The sequence below is a fragment of the Erythrolamprus reginae genome, chromosome 3 (assembly GCF_031021105.1).
Source record: "Erythrolamprus reginae isolate rEryReg1 chromosome 3, rEryReg1.hap1, whole genome shotgun sequence".
NCBI lineage: Eukaryota > Metazoa > Chordata > Lepidosauria > Squamata > Dipsadidae > Erythrolamprus > Erythrolamprus reginae.
Genome location: NC_091952.1, coordinates 86201916 through 86222683, shown reverse-complemented (window position 1 = coordinate 86222683; position 20768 = coordinate 86201916). Strand labels below are relative to the sequence as shown.

The 20768-nt window shown below is 42.5% G+C and overlaps 1 protein-coding gene across 1 annotated transcript in view; it reads right to left on the bottom strand.

Moving 5' to 3' along the window:
* IL23R (interleukin 23 receptor) overlaps window positions 1-20768 on the bottom strand; it is a 65110-nt gene that overhangs the window by 30100 nt on the left and 14242 nt on the right. The window contains exons 4-6 of the mRNA XM_070748981.1: window positions 20433-20556; window positions 6824-6987; window positions 2389-2534 (exon numbers count right to left, since the gene is read on the bottom strand). Of these exons, the coding sequence (XP_070605082.1) occupies window positions 2389-2534; window positions 6824-6987; window positions 20433-20556 (434 nt within the window). The remainder of the gene's footprint in view (window positions 1-2388; window positions 2535-6823; window positions 6988-20432; window positions 20557-20768) is intronic.

Genomic DNA, 20768 nt, shown 5'->3' with positions numbered 1-20768 from the left:
CCTTTCTGTTTTCAAACATGATTTACTCCTGTAGCTTCTTTTTCCTAACAGTCAACTTCTCATTTTTTAAATCAGCAATAATTGAATAAATCAAACAGAAATAGAGTATTCTCAGGGCTAGCATCTTCAATTAAATACAATTAAAAACAGCAATATAAGTGACAATATTAGATTCTAGATGTATATGACTTAGATGGTAATAAAAAATATTTTTGCTTCATTTGGAAATATTTATTTTATTTTATTTATTTTATTTATTTATTTTGTCCAATATATATATCTATATACACATAGTAAAATACGTGATGAAGGTTATAGAGGAGATATAGTAAAATATATCTAAGAAATAATAGAAAAGAAGATATAGTAATAGAACATATCAATGAAAGAATAGAAGAACAGATATAGGAAAAGAAGAAAGGTATAGGAGATATAGGAGAGCAATAGGACAGGGGACGGAAGGCACTCTAGTGCACTTGTACTCGCCCCTTACTGACCTCTTAGGAATCTGGATAGGTCAACCGTAGATAATCTAAGGGTAAAGTGTTGGGGGTTTGGGGATGACAGTATGGAGTCCGGTAATGAGTTCCATGCTTCGACAGCTCGGTTACTGAAGTTATATTTTTTACAGTCAATTTTGGAGCGGTTAATATTAAGTTTAAATCTGTTGTGTGCTCTTGTGTTGTTGTGGTTGAAGCTGAAGTCGTCGCCGACAGGCAGGACGTTGCAGCATATGATCTTGTGGGCAATACTTAGATCTTGTTTAAGGCGTCTTAGTTCTAAACTTTCTAGGCCCAGGATTGAAAGTCTAGTCTCGTAGGGTATTCTATTTCGAGTGGAGGAGTGAAGGGCTCTTGTGGTGAAGTATCTTTGGACATTTTCAAGGGTGTTAATGTCTGAGATGCGATATGAGTTCCAAACAGATGAGCTGTATTCGATGATGGGTCTGGCAAAATATTCCTGTTACTTATACTTAATGGGACCTATTTTTACTTAAAAGTCATGTTTGGATAATAACACTCGGTAGAAACTCAGACATTTCTGAAGTTCAATCCCAAATATATGTACCTCATTAGATCTCTCAACATTTCTATTAAGATAATGTACCTGAATTTAATGAGAGCAATGATGCTTGCTCACTCTGCCTTGGGATTATTTGAGAAAGAACATCAATTTAAACTAAAGAAGTGCTAAAGGAAAGTCTTAAAATAACCTTTCCATTACATTTAAAGCTATGTATATATTTAATTCTCTAAAAATAAAATGTGAAGATAATAAAGATCTCCTTCCTACTGTGTTGTTAGCAACATTTTGCTCATGCCGGAGGAAGGAAAACATACACTACTTATCTAACACAAACTGAGATTGCATCAAAAGCGACAACATCATGCAAACTCTTTTTCTTGACATTTGTTCCCAAGATCTGAGTATGTTAGCTGTGTGTTTAGGGTCAAGATATGAAATTTGTTTAGTCACTTGCCCCCTTGCTTCTCCCCCATGTGTTCCTGTGTCTCCTAGTTTGTTGCTCTAGAGATGATACACTTTCTGGAGAAAGAAGAGCCTTCACAGGCTGGGTAAAGAAAGATTTACTGCATCCCAGCACCATCATTTTTTAATATATATCAGCCTGTTCATTCATAGAGTAGCCATGCATTCAACTCAACCAGTCTAAGAGTTGCATACTGTATTGAAAATATAAAAATATATAGGCGTGCCATCTTTTAACTGTATTAACAAATATATTCCTGGATTTATCTTGAACCCGTGAACTCTGAGCAGATCTTAAAAGATTTCAAGACCAAAGATATTCTAATCTATACATTGACTACCATACTAATTCCATCAAAATTAAGTTCCGCAATCCACCAGCCAACCCCCATCATCCAAAACCAATCCCTCATCAACCAAAAATAGGTATACTGTACATGCCTATTCTTACTTACCTCTTACTTCTTCAATATCACCCATTGCTGATTTTAAATGCAAACTAATTAATGCAAGAAGCATCGTAAACAAAATACCCAAACTCCTTCTCTTACAAAAAACTGCTAAATTCAACATTTATTTGTCTCGAAATAATGGCTGAATGCTTCCCTCCCTGATTTCATTATTACAGTAAGAGACTATCACATTTACCAGTCCGATCATGAAACCCGTTTAGGAGGCGGAGTTGCCATCTTCTACAAAAAAAATCACTAAATCTTACAAAATTAGACATGAACATGATCTTCCAGAAACCATCATCTGAGAACTGACCTTAAATACCATACTTCACTTCCTACTATGCTACATTGATAATTGCTAATTAGAAGGAAAGAAGGAAGGAAGGAAGGAAGGAAGGGAGGAAGGAAGGAAGGAAGGAAGGAAGGAAGGAAGCTAATGTCTCACATGCCAAGTTTCTTCTATTGTCTCCTTATATCGCTCCTCACAATATGTCTCATTGATTGCTGTTTGCTTTTTCCAATGTATTATCGTCTTGAATGCTGGAGACTCCATTGTTTTATTTTGAACAACAACAGGTACAGCTGGTATTACTAAAGGAAACACAAGAATTTAGAACAATAACATTATTAGCATTTTCCCCAACGTGCATATTTTAGAAGAGTGTTCTTATACTTCAACAGAACTACAATAACAGTAGTTTCTACATCAGTTCATTTCTTAGATCTTTTGCTGTACAGTTATTTTCCACAAGAAACATGGTTTTGTTGATGATTATGTATCAGTTCCACTGTGCTTTCCAAATGGACAGTATTTTATAAAAATGCTGCCACTATCCAGAATTCTTATTCTTACTTATTCTTCACTTAACAGTGATTGATGATCCAAGTGAAACTAATTCAAGAATATTCGCTAAGTACAGTGGAACATTTTTTTAAAAAGGGCACTCAAATTTAATTAGCTGCTCTGTCCAAGCATCCAAGCCAAAGGCCATGCACTTTTTCATAATTGCATTTGACCATTTTATATGACAGTCTCTTTTCCTGCCTTGTCACTTCAATGTTGCCTTCAGTTTATTCCCAAGTCCATGAGTGAGAGCACTGATGATGATGATGATATTATTATTATTATTATTATTATTATTATTATTATTATTAAGATTTGTATGCCGCCCTTCTCCGAAGACTCGGGGCGGCTCACAGAATACAAAAAACAACACAACAAGAAATCTAATTAATTAAAAATTACTACTAAAATCCCATACATATTAAAATCAATCGGCCAACTCATTCACAACCACACATTACATCTCATAAACAGGGGAAGGGGGCTTGATCTAATTGCCCCATGTCTGGCAACATAAATAAGTCTTGAGACTCTTGCGAAAGGCGAGGACGGTGGGGGCAGTGTGAATCTCTGGAGGGAGCTGATATTACCTAATTATGGTAATTAAATATCTGTAACAAAACAAGTAAGCTCCGAGAACACCAAGGACCCCTCATTTCAATCCTGAGCTACAAATATTCTCCTTTTTTGGTACAGACATTATTCTTAACTGTACCATTGTTAGATCAGAATCTTTCCTCTTATTCTACCTATCCAAAGATATTCTTGAAGTGCACAAAAGTAGATTTCTCAATTGCTGTGGAGGGAAGTTGAATGAATGGCAGTAACCCGAACGCTGACATAGGACAGAGATGGACAATGGAAATTTGATGCCCATATAATTTTCTGCTGATAGAGCTTCAATTCAAATGTCAAAAAGATCCTGTGATATGGCAGAAATTATCCCTCGATGCTTTCATGTAGCTTATTAAGAAAAATATCAAAAATATTATAGCTCAGATGACACCCTCCAATCTAAGGTGTTTCATCACTAAATATTTATAACATTTTCACACCATTGCCCAGACATTGCTAAAGAAATACAAAGCCTGATTTAATTCTGGTTATTTTAGTAAAAAGGTGATTGAATGCTTGTAGAAAACATTGCAAATAACTAGTAGGGAAATGACCTAGCTTTCTTCAGCCTCACATACAGTACTTAGAAACAGAAGAAGATTGAATTGTTTTTCATTAATATTTTTCAAGTCATTCCAGCTTACATCATACATGGCACTACAGGGAATCTCACTCATTGGTGAGAATCCTAAGAATACACTTATTCTTGAATTTGAGATACAAGCCAGGGTGGCGCAGCAGGTAGAGTGCTGTACTGCAGGCCATTGAAGCTGACTGTAGATCTGTAGGTCAGCAGTAGTGATGGGTGAACCCAACGGTGTTCAGGTTCAGCAAGTTCGGATGAACTTTATGCAAAATTCGGCCAAACCCGAACCGAACCCGAACAGGGAATCCCACGAAGAGATTCCGGGGGTGGAGCTTTGATGTCACGTATACCGGCAGATTGCTAAGGACGCCAAGGTGATCACTTCTTGGATTCCATGGAATCCAGGAAGTTATCACCTTGGCGTCCTTAGCAACCTGCCGGTGACGTCAAAACTCCGAACGTGACCCCGAACTTTGCCCGAACTTTCAAAAAATTTCAGGTTCATGTTCGACATACCGAACACCACAAAATTTGGTACGGACCCGAATTGTGCAGGTTCGGTTTGCCCATCACTAGTCAGCAGTTCAAATCTCATCACTGGCTCAAGGTTGACTCAGCCTTCCATCCTTCCGAGGTGAGTAAAATGAGGACCCAGATTGTGGGGGCAATAGGCTGGCTCTGTTAAAAAGTGCTATTGCTAACATGTTGTAAGCCACCTTGAGTCTAAGGAGAAGGGCGGCATAATAATAATAATAATAATAATAATAATAATAATAATAATAATAATAATAATTGCTCCAAACCCTATTTCACTCCAACAACTTATAGATCAGTGATGGTGAACTTTTTCAGGTTTGCTTGCCAAGCGGTGTGTGTGTGCACACTAGTGCATGTGCATGTGTCCACATCCATTCCCTCCCCCCATGCATGCGCACTCTCCCACACTGCCCCCTGCACCTGCGCAGAACTCCTCTTGCCCCTGTGCATGTGCACAGGCCTCACTGAAGCCTGGGATGGTGAAAAAACAGCCAAATGGGCAAACTGGATGTTCAGAAAAACGGACTTCCGTTTTGCCTGTTGTGCTGTTTTTCATATTCTGGAGGCTTCAGGGAAGCCTCCGGAGGGTAAAATATGCCTTCCCCAAGGCTGAAAATCAGCTGGTCATGGTAGAGCTGATATAGGGCAATGCCTTGCATGCCCTCTGATATGGCAACACATGCCACCTATGGCACATGTGCCATTATTATTTATTATTATTTATTGGATTTGTATGCCGCCCCTCTCTGCAGACTCAGGGCGGCTAACAACAGAATAAAAACAGCATGTAAATCCAATACTAAAACAGCTAAAAAAACCTTATTTCTAAAACCAAACATACATACAAACAAACATACCATGCATAAATTGTAAAGGCCTAGGGGGAAAGAATATCTCAGTTCCCTCATGCCTGACGGCAGAGGTGGGTTTTTAGGAGCTTACGAAAGGCGAGGAGGGTGGGGCAATTCTAATCTCTGGGGGGAGTTGGTTCCAGAGGATCGGGGCCGCCACAGAGAAGCTCTTCCCCTGGGCCCCGCCAAACGACATTGTTTTGTTGACGGGACCCAGAGAAGGCCCACTCTGTGGGACCTAACTGGTCGCTGGGATTCGTGCGGTCTTGTAGATAGGCCATAGGTTCACCATCGCTGCTATAGAACATACATACATGTATGGAAGGGAGAATAATGTCTAACTGTGATCCATTCCCACTTCATTTCTTTGCCATATGGTAATGCCTACGTTTGCCTTGACCAAATTGTTCAACTTTCAACAACAACAAAAATAGTGCCAACTCGAGGCACTCATTCATAAAAGTAGGCATTTTCCTTCAGTCTTTGTCATTGTTGTCTTGTGAGCGCTTGTGTCTTATAGCAGGATTGCAGTATTATTGCACAGAGCAGTATGGACAATTATTCCTGCATCAAAAGTTTTGGCTGCAACTTCAAAAGTAGAAGTGTGAATACTTACATTTTGCAGTCAGGCATTTATTACTGTTTTGGGGAAGATGTGTTTGGGTAGGGAGAGAACATTGCTCTCTGGAACTTGTAACATGGATTAGAGACTAAGAAAGTCCTTTATTATGACCTTGTCATGGGTTTTGCCAGGCATACAAAAAAGTGTAAGTAGGAATATGAACATCTTTTCCAAGGTGGAGCTCAAATTGGATTGACTTTAACTCTCAGAATTCTGAGTGGAAACTTTATACTGGCTGGGGAATTCTGAAAACTGAAGTCCATACATTCTAGATTTGTCAAGGTAGAGAAACAATAGCATAGAGGAAGATTGTTCTACTACAACAACACGTCTTTTGGACTTTCCAAATTTGACTCAAGTTTGAATATTTAAGCATCATGTGACCTCTGGCTTTTTAATTCTACTTATTATATAAACTTTTAAAAATCAGAATGAGATTGTCTCATGATATGAGCAATGTCTGGCTTTCAAAATCATCATCATCATCATCATCATCATTTATTGAACTTGTATGCCACAAAAACAACTCTGAGCAGTTCACAACCGAACAAAGAAATAATAAAATCAATAAAACTTAAACAGTAAATATATAAAAATATTAGATTCATCTACTTATGATGCATATTGTTTAGCTTTCTTCAGATGAAGAATCAGGGTGTCCAAGAATATACTTTCCAATCTTAAGCTGCCACTTGTAAAATTCCTTTAAAAGTTTTTACTATAAAAATGCTAGTGTCAAATTTAATGGAAACTGCAACAAGTGTATCTGGGGGAGGGAGAAATAGTTTTTTCTTAAAAAGAAAAAACCCATGAATCATATACTACCTATAGTATTGAGATCAACATGAAGTTCTTCTGAACGAATTCCACCCAAGTAATTTTCAGCATGGACCGAGATGGAAAAAGTTTGATTGTTCTGTAGTTGATTCAATGGAATGATAACTGAGCTACTGTTTGAGACAAATTCTTTGTTCCCTTCTGTGAATAAACTGCAAAGATCAAAGAAGAGTTTAAATAAAAACACAGCTAGTTAAATATTTGAATGTGCAATTAAAACACGATCTGTAAATATTGTTCTAGTAAAGTCATTGTTATTAGAGTTCAGCATGTTTTCCCCCACTTGTCAAGCATAATCCAACAATTGGCAATTTTGTTTAAATTCTACTGCTTCAAAAAGAACCTAGCTTTGTAATACAATACAGTCCTATAAAATTTCAGCACCGCAAGACCTGTCATTTCGAAGGTAATGTTATTTATCAAAAGAGAGAGAACAATCCGTAATTAAAAAAGAAAAGCAGAAAAATACTTAATTCTTGTTCTACCAGATAGTTGTTCCATGAATTTTCTTTCTTTGGCCATTAAGGATGTTTTCCCTGCCGAAGTACATAGAACTTAAAACAATTGTTCATTTCTCTGTCTAAAATTCAAACTAGCGTTATAAATGTAGAGAGGGGACAATGACCTATTTTAGGAATATTCCTGGGAGTTTACTAAACAAATTAATGTTTACTTTTTCACCTTTGAGTTAAAATCATTCTACACTGCTATTTATCACCTTTTTTAACCTCCCAAACCCTCAGAAAACAATTGGAAGACCTGCAATTTTTCTCACTTTGGTTAACCTTGAAACTAAAATAGTCAAAGAATATGATGAGTCAACCAATGTTTTCATTCTAAACGACCAACAGGAGATTGTAAAAAATATAATATTCATGACTCCTAAACTTTTGTGAAACGACTCCCTTACTCTCTATCCAATGAAAATAGATATTAATGCTTTCAACCAAATTTAGATTACATAAAGTGTATATTCATCTGGTAGTGTGCATAATATACACTCTGAGGAGAAAGGAAGATAGGATTCTTGCTAATTTCAATTCTTCCTATCTAGGTTACTGTGCATAAAATAATTGCTAGGGCAAATTAGCCTGAACTGGGGCCTCCATTTTGGATGGATTCTGACAGACAAAGTGTACTTGTCTGGTCATAGCTCAGAAACAAATATGTTCCTTCAATTCATCATTCCACCATTCCCTTTTAAGATCTTGTGAAAAGGATGCAATGTTTATTTATTTATTTATTTATTTATTTATTATTTGGATTTGTATGCCGCCCCTCTCCGAAGACTCGGGGCGGCTCACAACAAGTGGAACAAATCATAAATAATCTGACTAAATTTAAAATATTTGAAGATTTAAAAAAACCCATATACTAACAGACATGCACACAAGCATACCATGTATAAATTAAACATGCCCAGGGGGAGATGTTTCAGTTCCCCCATGCCTGACGGCAAAGGTGGGTTTTAAGGAGTTTACGGAAGGCAGGAAGAGTAGGGGCAGTTCTAATCTCTGGGGAGAGCTGGTTCCAGAGGGCCGGTGCCGCCACAGAGAAGGCTCTTCCCCTGGGGCCTGCCAACCGACATTGTTTAGTTGACGGGACCCGGAGAAAGCCCACTCTGTGGGACCTAATCGGTCGCTGGGATTCGTGCGGCAGGAGGCGGTCTCGGAGATATTCTGGTCCAATGCCATGAAGGGCTTTAAAGGTCATAACCAACACTTTGAATTGTGACCGGAAACTGATCGGCAGCCAATGCAGACTGCGGAGTGTTGGTGTAACATGGGCATACCTTGGGAAGCCCATGACTGCTCTCGCAGCTGCATTCTGCACGATCTGAAGTTTCTGAACACTTTTCAAAGGTAGCCCCATGTAGAGAGCATTACAGTAGTCGAACCTCGAGGTGATGAGGGCATGAGTGACTGTGAGCAATGAGTCCCGGTCCAGATAGGGCCGCAACTGGTGCACCAGGCGAACCTGGGCAAACGCCCCCCTCACCACAGCTGAGAGATGGTTTTCTAATGTGAGCTGTGGATTGAGGAGGACGCTCAAGTTGTGGACCCTCTCTGAGGGGGTCAACAATTCCCCCCCCCAGGGTAATGGACGGACAGGTGGGATTGTCCTTGGGAGGCAAAACCCACAGCCACTCCGTCTTATCCGGGTTGAGTTTGAGTCTGTTGACACCCATCCAGGCCCCAACAGCCTCCAGGCACCGGCACATCACTTCCACCGCTTCGTTGACTGGGCATGGGGTGGAGATGTAGATGATACCTCACCCCATGTCCTTGGATGATCTCGCCCAGCGGTTTCATGTAGATGTTAAATAGTAGGGGGGAGAGGACCGACCCCTGAGGTACCCTACAAGGGAGAGACCTAGGAGCCGACCTCTGACCCCCCACTAACACTGACTGTGACCGGCCAGAGAGGTAGGAGGAGAACCACTGGAGGACAGTGCCTCCCACCCCCAACCCCTCCAGCCGGTGCAGAAGGATACCATGGTCGATGGTATCGAAAGCCGCTGAGAGGTCAAGGAGAGGTCAAGGAGCACCAGGACAGAGGATAAACCCCTGTCCTGGGCCCGCCAGAGATCATCCATCAACGCGACCAAAGCGGTTTCCGTGCTGTAACCGGGCCTGAAACCCGACTTCTGGGGACCTAGATAATCGGCCTCTTCCAAGGACCGCTGGAGTGCCACCACCTTCTCAACAACCTTCCCCATAAAGAAAAGGTTGGAGACTGGACGATAGTTATTAAGTACGGCTGGGTCCAGGGAGGGCTTCTTGAGGAGGGGGCGCACGAGCGCTTCTTTATAGAGTGTTGGAAAAACTCCCCTCCCCAAGGAAGCATTGGTAATCTCCTGGGCCCAGCTCCGTGTCACCTCCCTGCTGGCAGAAACCAACCATGAGGGACATGGATCCAGTAAACAGGTGGCGGAACTCACAGCTCCAATGGCCTTGTCCACTTCATCAGGTGTCACCAGATCAAACTCTTCCCAGACAGGTGGACAAGTACGTGCCCCAGTCACCTCGACTGACTCGTTGTCAGTCGACTCTGTTTTACAGTTGGAGTCGAGGTCGGCCCGGATCTGAGCGACTTTATCAGCGAAAAACGTGTTAAAATCCTCGGCACTACTCTGCAAGGGCTCCCCAACTCCCCCCTGGTTGAGAAGGGAGCGGGTCACCCTAAACAGAGCGGCCGGGCGGGATTCCGCTGATGCAATCAAGGCGGCATGGTACGCGCATCTTGCCGCCTTGAGCGCCACTTTGTAAGTCTTAATAAAAGCTCTCACAAGTGTTCGATCAGATTCAGACCTACTCTTCCTCCATCGCTTCTCTAGACGTCTCTTTTGGTGTTTCAACTCCCGGAGCTCCTCGTTGAACCATGGGACTCTACGGGGTCTAACGCCACGGAGAGGTCGCAAAGGCACAATCCGGTCAAGAGCCTCCGCCGCAGCCCTGTTCCAGGCCTCCGCGAGAGACTCCGCCGAACTGTGGACGAGTGCCTCTGGAATAACCCCAAGTGCCGTCTGAAAGCCCTCTGGGTCCATCAGGCGTCTGGGGCGGAACATCTTCATTGGTTCCGCCTCCCTGCGGGGAAGGATTGGAGCCAGGAAGTCGAGCCATAGTAGAAAATGGTCTGACCATGACAAAGGCAATGCTTCTAAGCCCCTTAGTCTCAGACCATTACTCAGTTGCTCGGAAAGGAATACCATGTCAGGTGCGTGCCCTCCCTCGTGAGTCGGACCCTGTACTACTTGAGTCAGGTCCATGGCTGTCATGGTGGCCATGAACTCCTGTGCCAACCCAGAGGTTTCGCTGAGTGATGGCAGGTTGAAGACCCCCAGGACAATGAGTCCAGGGAACTCCACCGCCAACCCGGCTACCTCCTCGAGTAGCACAGGCAGGGCTTTTGACACGCAGCTGGGAGGCAGGTACGTGAGAAATAAGCCCACCTGAACCCCTAAGTCCAACTTCATCAAGAGAGACTCGCAACCCGCAATTTCCGGAGCAATGAGTCTACGCAGGCAAAGGCTCTCACTGGCTATAATAGCCACTCCTCCCCCCCTTCCCTGGGGTCGAGGTTGATGCCATATCTGAAACCCGGCTGGGCAAATTTCAGAGAGAGGAACACCTCCCTCTGGGCCCAGCCAGGTTTCAGTAATACATGCCAGGTCGGCCTCCTCATCCAGGATCAAATCCCGGATGAGGAGAGCTTTATTTACCACCGACCTGGCATTAAGCAGCAGCAACCTGAGCCCAGGGCCAGAGTTACACTCACCACCAGTACCCAAGATTGAGCTCACAGAGCCAGAACAAGGGACCATTATTAAGCAACGATCCCTCGTTCCCCTGGAACTGCTAACTCTGTGGCCCCCGCCATATCTGCCTCTCCCCAGCAACACAGGGATATTACGAACCTGCCACCCCAGAGATCGGTGCCCCCTTCCTTTCCTGTCTCCCGAGCGTCCGGTGGGCCAGATCTATCATTCACACTACTATCACTCAACTCATCCATACCATAACCCCACCCACCCCCACCCACCCAATCATACCAGTCATTCCACTCATACCCACAAGTATATTTATATGTTGGTTGGCAACCAGGAAAACTGACTGAAGAAATGGTTGCCACTAATGATAATAATAAAAAGATATGTCAAAAGCTCTACTAAATTTCAGCACTGGCAATAGAAAACTTCAACTTCATAGCCCAGTCATAATGAGGGTATAATACTCTAGTACTTCAAGAATTGCTGGAAAAGCTGGGGGTTGCGGAAAGGCTGGGAGGAATTATTATTATTTATTAGATTTGTATGCCGCCCCTCTCTGTAGACTCGGGGCGGCTCACAACAATAACAAAGACAATGTAAGAACAAATCTAATAATTTAAAAAATGCTAAAAAACCCATTATTAAAAGCAAACATACACACAAACATACCATGTATAAATTATATAGGCCTGGGGGAGATGTCTCAGTTCCCCCATGCCTGATGGCAGAGATGGGTCTTAAGAACTTTACGAAAGGCAAGGAGGATGGGGGCAGTTCTAATCTCCGGGGGGAGCTGGTTCCAGAGGGTCGGGGCCACCACAGAGAAGGCTTTTCTCCTGGGTCCCGCCAAACGACATTGTTTAGTCAATGGGACCCGGAGAAGGCCAACTCTGTGAGACCTAACCGTTCGCTGGGATTCGTGCGGCAGAAGGGGATCCTGGAGGTATTCTGATCCAATGCCTAAAGGGCTTTATAGGTCATAATCAACACTTTGAATTGTGACCGGAAATTGATCGGCAACCAATGCAGACTGCGGAGTGTTGGTGTAACATGGGAATACCTTGGGAAGCCCATGATTGCTCTTGCAGCTGCATTCTGTACGATCTGAAGTTTCCGAACACTTTTCAAAGGTAGCCCCATGTAGAGAGCATTACAGTAGTCAAAACTCGAGGTGATGAGGGCATGAGTGACTGTGAGCAGTGAGTCCTGGTCCAGATAGGGCCGCAACTGGTGCACCAGGCGAACCTGGGCAAACGCCCCCCTCGCCACAGCTGAAAGATGTTTCTCTAATGTGAGCTGTGGATTGAGGAGGACGCCCAAGTTGCGGACCCTCTCTGAGGGGGTCAATAATTCCCCCCCCAGGGTTATGGACGGACAGATGGAATTGTCCCTGGGAGGCAGGACCCACAGCCACTCCGTCTTATCCGGGTTGAGTTTGAGTCTGTTGACACCCATCCATTGAGTCTGTTGACCCATCCGAGTCTTCGGAGAGGGGCGGCATACAAATCCAAATAATAAAATAAAATAAATAAATCCAGGCCCCAACAGCCTCCAGGCACCGGCACATCACAGGAATGTTAAAAGGATGAGTACTACATAATTGAAAATATACTGCTGAAGCAACCTTATATTTCTACTATAGAGAGAGCTCTCCAATGTGAAAGCCAGAACTGTCTCCAAGCATAGAAGTAGGAAGAACATACTGAGATATGGTTTCTGCTGGAATGGGAAAATCTCCCATGCATGCATTTTGACTGTGTACAGTGAGCATTAAGGAGATGGCAGCACTGGAAATCTTTCTGACTGTCAATCATTTCATTTCCTCTGTGTGTTCTGCAAGTACTGGTTTCCGTCTCTCTCAATCTCACCATAATTCCTAAACCATAAGAAGGCAGTGGAAATCCAACTTAAGCAATATCCTTGATTTTGGCTCCTACTTGTATGGAAATGCCAACTTTATTTAGAATAGAATAGAATAGAATAGAATAGAATAGAACTTTACTGTCACTAAATATACACTAATCAACATACATTAAAATGAAATTTTGTTGCATTTCAGCTTTCAAAGAATAACCGTTATGCATATACTCACATAAACAGACATATCTGACACAGACACATCACAGTCTAGTCCAGTGATGGCAAACCTTTTTTTCCTCAGGTGCTGAAAGAGCGTGTGTGTGCACTGCTGTGCATGCGCGAGTGCCCACATCCATAATTTAATGCCTGAGGAGGGCAAAAACAGCTTCCCCCATCCCCAGAGGCCCTCTGGCGGCTGGAAATGGCCTGTTTTCCAACTTCTGGTGGGCCCAGTAGGCTTGTGCTTTGCCCTCCCCAGGCTCCAAAGAAGGGTAAAAACGCCCTGCCCCATCCTCCTGGAGGCTCTCTGAAAGTCAAAAACACTCTTCCAGAGCCTCTGTGTGAGCCAAAAATCAGCTGGCCAACCCACACATGCACGTTGGAGCTGAGCTAGGGAAATTATTATTATTATTATTTATTAGATTTGTATGCCGCCCCTCTCTGTAGACTCAGGGCGGCTCATAACAATAATAAAAACAATGTACAACAAATCTAATATTTAAAAATCTCTAAAAACCCCTTATTTAAAAAGCAAGACATACACACAAACATACCATGCATAAACTATATAGGCCAGGGGGAGATGTCTCAATTCTCCCATGTATGACAGCAGAGGTGGGTTTTGAGGAGTTTACAAAAGGCAAGGAGGGTGGGGGCAATCCTAATCTCTGGGGGGAGCTGGTTCCAGAGGGTTGGGGCCGCCACAGAGAAGGCTCTTCCCCTGGGTCCTGCCAGACGACGTTGTTTAGTCGACAGGACCCGGAGAAGGCCAACTCTGTGGGACCTAACTGGTTGCTGGGATTCATGCGGCAGAAGGCAGTCCCGGAGATATTCTGGTCCGATGCCATGAAGGGCTTTATAGGTCATAAGCAACACCAACACAGCAATGGCTCGCATGCTAGCAGATATGGCTCCACGTGACACCTGTGGCACCCGTGCCATAGGTTCGCCATCACCGGTCTAGCCTGAATAGCATATTAAGTACATGACAAAAGATGAAAATAAGAATCGTGCAAATTTACAAGATGGATGGCACAAGGGACAAGCTGGTTTCAGAATCTACTAGTCCTGTTGTAAATACTTTGAAACCTCGTCCCAGAGGGGAGCAACGGAAACAGATTGTGAAGTAGGTATTTGGGGTCTCTAACAATGCTTTGAGCTCTAAGCACATTGCATTTATAAAGCAGTATCCTGAATAACAGGAAATGGGCTTCCTATAATCTTCTCAGCTGTCCTTACCACTCCCTGTATGGACCTTTTCTATTTGAGGCACTGCTACTACCAAACCAAACAGTGATGCAGTTTGTTAAAATGCTCCCAGTCGTGTGTCTCTATAAAAAGTAGCCATGACAGGAGGAAAAAGATGTACTCTTCTCATCTGTTGCAGAAAATGCAAATGCTGGTTTGCACGCTTCACTAAAGATAGCGTATGAAGAGACCAAGTCAGATTATTAGTTATCTGCACCCCTAGATATTTAAAACTTTTGACCACATCCACAGCTGCAGCCTTGGTACAAAGTGGGGCATGATTATGCTGGCTCTTTCTAAAATGATCTTTTTTGTTCTATTATCATTCAAAACTAAGTTATTTTTATTGCACCAGTCCACCAAAACCTTCACCTCCTCCCTATAAGAATCTTCATTGTTGTTCCAGATAAGACCCACCATTGCTATGTCATCCCCTTATTTCACAATATGATTCGGAGCAGACTTGGCATAGCAGTCATGAATCATCGAGGTGAATGGGAAAGGACTCAAGACACAGCCCTGTGGGGGATTCCATACTTAAGGAGATGGAATTGGAAACTTTTCTTCCAACTCATACAAACTGGGGCCTATCAATCAAGTATCCAGTTACATAAAGAAGTGCTAAAAGCTAATAGGCCTACTTTGTTCACCAAATGCTGAGGAATGATTGTATTGAATGCTGAGCTAAATTTATTTGCCAACTTTCACATGGTAGGAATAAACTTCAAAAATATGAAATAAGAATTCAAAACCATTGGTTCTCAAAACTGAATTAATGTAAGGTACTGTATGTAATTACAGTATTCCTTTAGGAAACATATTTCTCAAGATGTCAACTTTTATGGGAAAGGAAAAAAATTCAAAAAACACAAAATGTGAAAATATTATTATTATTTTCATATAAAGATCCAATAAATACAAAATATTATTGCTATTGTTGAAAAAGGTGCAAACTAGGAACCTATTGGAGTTTTAACACATTTTAAAATTCTTTTGAGATTAATTCTTATTACATGGAATTGCACATCTGGCCAAATAAAATGGATTATCAGTAACCTACTTACAGTTAGTATGAGAAGGTTTATTATTCTATTAGATAGTTGGTCCCAACTATCAAATATAGAATTAGTGTTAATAGCAATGTAAGAATCAATGGTTTATTTATATAGATTAGGTAAGCTGATTATAATAATGATAACTTCCATTGATTGAATTTTTATTTTTATGAATATATTTACATCTGTGAATATACTCTGCCTCTGTTTCCCCCACCCCCCTCTTATTTTAGTTATTTCCTTTTTCTTTATAGCAATAGCTTTAGCATTTAGGCTTATATACCTCCCCATAGTTTACTTTACAATGGATAATTTACTTTACAATGTCACATTATTCGCATACAGTAGTACCTCTAGATATGAGTTTAATTTGTTCCAGAAAGGAGCTTGTATGTTGAACAACTCGTATCTGGAACAAATGGCTTTAGACTTTGTTTTTCCCCTCCGAGATAACCAGAAGCAAGGATTCTTGCGCCACCTAGTGGATGCTCGGCTCGTATCCCGAATTTGAGCTCGGATCTGGAACAGAAATTTCTCCCCTCGTGGCTCGTAACTTGGAATACTCGCATGTGGAGCAGCTCGTATCTAGAGGTACTACTGTATTTCCTCCAACAATCTGGACCCTCATTTCACTGATCTCAAAAGGATGAGTCAACCTAGAACCCCATTAGGATTGAACTCCAGGCTGTCGGCAGAGTTGCTCACAATTCTGCACTTTAACACCTGCACCACCATAATTTCAGTTGCTCTTTTTTGTATACAGTTAATAAAAGCAGGAAAAAAGTCACCTGGTACAATGTACAAACCAATGCAGTTATTTTGTCATCTCAGAGAGACAACTTCGCAGTGCTGCTGCCTTTTTCTAGGCATCGAAAACCAGGTGCCTGCATGGCTATCTTACTCTGCCCAATTAATCAGTGGAACAACTTGCTTCCAGAAGCTGTGGGTACTCCAACACTGGAAGTTTTTAAAGAAGAGATTGGACAACCATTTGTCTCAAATGGTATCGGGCAGTGAAGGCAAACCTTTTTTGGTTCGTGTGCCAAAGGGGGGGCGTCATTCCCTTGCACTCCCCAAGCACTGCTGCTGTGTATGTGCACAACCCACCCCCAAAGTGAAAAAATGGCCAAATAGACAAACTGGAAGTTTGGAAAAATGGACTTCCGTTTTGCCTGTTGTGCTGTTTTTCACACTCCGGAGGGTGAAACAGTCTGGGGAGTGTGAAAATGGCTGAAAAGAAGATCCAAAATCATCTGGCAAGTGTGTCTTCGATATGTCTCCATGTGCCACCAGTGGCACACATGCCATAGGTTCGCCAACACGGGTGTACGGTTTCCTGCCTGAGCAGGGGTTTGGACTAGAAGATCTCCAAAGTCCCTTCCCACTCTGTTTTTCTGTTACTTATTTAATAATGGAATTAAACCTATACAGTGGTACCTCTGCTTATGAACATAATTCGTTCCCTGGCCAGGTTCTTAAGTAGAAAAGTTTGTAAGAAGCAGCAATTTTTCACATAGGAATCAATGTAAAAGCAAATAATGCGTGCAATTGGGGAAACCACAGGGAAGTTGGAGGCCCTGTTTCCTCCCAGGAGATTCCCTGAGAGGCCCCACAGAGGCTTCTCCCTGCCTTTTCCAGCACTGTTTCCTCCCAGGAGATTCCTAGAGAGGCTCCACAGAGGCTTCACCCTGCCTTTTCGACCCTGTTTCCTCTCAGGAGATTCCTAGAGTGGTCCCACGGAGGCTTCTCCCTGCCTTTTCCAGTCCTGTTTCCTCCCAGGAGATTCCTAGAGAGGCCCCATGGAGGCTTCTCCCTGCCTTTTCCAGCCCTGTTTCCTCCAGGAGATTCCTAGAGAGGCCCCACGGAGGCTTCTCCACCCGTTTTCCAGCCCTGTTTACTCCCAGGAGATTCCTAGAGAGGCCCCATGGAGGCTTCTCCCTGCCTTTTCCAGCCCTGTTTCCTCCAGGAGATTCCTAGAGAGGCCCCACGGAGGCTTCTCCACCCGTTTTCCAGCCCTGTTTACTCCCAGGAGATCCCTAGAGAGGCCCCATGGAGGCTTCTCCCTGCCTTTTCCAGTTACAATTTTGGAGGCTTGGGTTTGTAAGTGGAATATGGTTCTTGAGAAGAGGCAAAAAAAAATCTTGAACACCCAGATCTTATCTAGAAAAGTTTGTAAGTAGTGGCGTTTTTAGGTAGAGGTACCACTGTAGTTAGGATAATTTGCCCAAGAGCTTCCAAACCTGGAATAGGTCCCATGGCCATGGCACACAACAAATACCCCAGTTAGCCTAGCCAGTGGCTACATTGCAACCATGATTGGAACTCTTGTCAAATATACTGTATATGAAGACAACTGGGAGAAAGCTGCTGCTATAAATTGCCTTGTTCTCAGGAAATTATAAAAAAAACAAACCATAAATTTGGGAGGTGCCAGAGTTGCATAAAAGTGTGCACTATATATCAAGTCAAAGGCAACTATTTTGTTGTTATCTTAAACTAGAATTAAAAATAGGCTTTGTGACCTCTTTTTCGTTGTTGTTGCAGAAAATGTAAGTGGGTCACGTTTTTCTTTTTCACTCATCAGAAGTATGGCATTAGTACATTTGACCCTGGTTTGTGGCTCCGCGCAGGGAAACCACAGCACAGTTACCATTCTTTCACATTTGTCAAAGGTTGGTTGAATTGGTAGCTAACCTAGTCCTAGGAGGAGACTTTACATGGCAGGCAAATACATATCACAAAGTCCCAACCCTGCTGTAGTTGAGTACTTTATTCTTGTTGTAATAAAAACTGGACTTTGTCAGTGGAGGGGTGACAGTATGCTTAATGATATCCCAGCAATTACTTTTTCCCTTAAAATTCTATCCCAAACCACTCTTCTCAAAAATTCCAGGTACAAATGTATACTTATATATATATATGTTTACATCAGAAACCAGCTGGCTCCGGGGTCTATAGCAGTGATGGCGAATCTTTTTTTCCTCCTGTGCCAAAATCACATATGTGTGTGCTATCACACATACATGAGTGACCACACCCATTATTCAATGTCTGGGGATGGCGAAAATGGCCTCCCCCACTGCCCCCTGGGTCCCTCTGAAGGCCTGAAACAGCCCATTTCCCAATCTCTGGTGGGTCCAGTAGGCCCATTTTTGCTCTCTCCAGGCATTAGAAGCTTCTCTGGAGCCTGGGGAGGGGAAAAATGCCTTCCCCCATCCCCTGGGATGCTCTCTGGAAGCCAAAAATGTTCTCCCAGAGCCTCCGGGCAAGCTGAAAATCAAGTGGCTAGCGTGCACATGCACATTGGAGCTGAGCTAGGGTAACGGCTTACGTGCCAGCAGACATGGCTTCATAGGTTCGCCATCAATGGTCTATAGTAAAATGCCTGCTGATTAAACAATCCCTGTTCTGCTGGTCAAAAGGATGCCCTAATGAAGATGTTGGAGTTTATCTTTTCAGAAAAAGTTACTAAGGATCTCATCCCCAATATACTTAACATGAATGATGACTGGAGCTTCAAAAAGATGGAGAGAGGGAGAGAGGGAGAGAGAGAGAAAGCCTTTTATCCAAAAGACACTCAGGTAGCTGATAATCGAAAATAAAAACTTTTAAGATCTGATAAGAATGTTAACATGAACATATTAATTCAAAATAAAAGGGAATGAACATGAACTTAATTAATTGAAAATAAAACGACATGACCAAAGTGAAAATTTTTGAAACTTTCCTTAAAAACAGAAAGAAGGGTATCTGAGCACATTTCTGATATTATTCCATTGTCGTTTTTATGATTTATCAAGGGTGGCCAAAATCTTGACCAATGTTGCAAATTCTTTGTTTCTTGCCTGAGTTCTCATAAGGTCCCAGGCAAGAATATATGAACTCCAGTGAAACTTCAGATAGGATACTTTTATTCAGCGATGGGCTATGAGCCGGAACGCTAAATTGAGCTCCCCGCCATGGCTCGTAAGTTCTTGCAGGAGCAGCGCGATTTTGCTGCTGCACCTGAGGAGGTAGCAAAATTGCGCCCGTGTTTTGGTGAGGTTTTACCTGCGGCTCCAGGCGCGATTTTGCTACTTTCACAGGTGCAGTAGCAAAATCGCACTGATCCTGCAAGAACTTACAAGTCACGGCGACGAGCACAATTTAGCGTTCCGGCTCGTAGCCCACCGCTGCTTTTATTTTGGTGCACATTGTTCAAAATTGTGTAATCATGGTAGTCACAGCAGTGAAATGCTCCTGGTTCGCTTGTGCTTGTTGGTCATCAGAGAGCCAGTTGTGAAGGGAGTGCGAGACTCCACCCACCTGCCTGGACACTGCCATTTGGGTTCTTTTAGACTTCATGAACTCAATCTGTATAGTCTGGAGGACAGAAGAAAAAGGGGGGACATGATCGAAACATTTAAATATGTTAAAGGGTTAAATAAGGTTCAGGAGGGAAGTGTTTTTAATAGGAAAGTGAACACAAGAACAAGGGGACACAATCTGAAGTTAGTTGGGGGGAAAATCAAAAGCAACGTGAGAAAATATTATTTCACTGAAAGAGTAGTAGATCTTTGGAACAAACTTCCAGCAGACGTGGTTGGTAAATCCACAGTAACTGAATTTAAACATGCCTGGGATAAACATATATCCATTGTAAGATAAAATACAGGAAATAGTATAAGGGCAGACTAGATGGACCATGAGGTCTTTTTCTGTCGTCAGTCTTCTATGTTTTGCCTTCTATGCATGTGCAAAGTGTTCTGTGCATGTGGAGAGGGTAAAAGAACCCAAATGACAGCATCCAGGCGGCTGGATGGAGCCTCACACTTCCTTCGCGACCAGCTCTCCAATGACTGACAGGCACAAGTGAACCAGGAGCCTTTCACCCCTGGCCTGTCACCTCTAAAAGTTGCTAATACTTGATATAAAATGTCTGGCATGGGATAAAGACTTTTCTTACCTTTTCATATACAGAATGTAGCTAGTGTTTAAATGTGTTTTCTTTCCTGGTTTCCAAGTGCAGACCATATTATCTGATTGCTCAGGTTTAATGCAGCTTAAATTGGCAGGTTTGTCAGGCAGATCTACAAATCAAAGAGTTTGCAAAATTATGCTAATTTGAAACCCATAAAATATGTAATAATATCTCTCTGTTGAATAAACATTTCCTTGCTATATCTCCTTTGGCATCTTAAATGAATTTATTGAAAGTAGCTTCGGGTCTCCATTTCATTTAAGATTAACACAATTGCTTCAATTTGAATAAGATTCATTTAGAGACTTGCAATTTTTATCT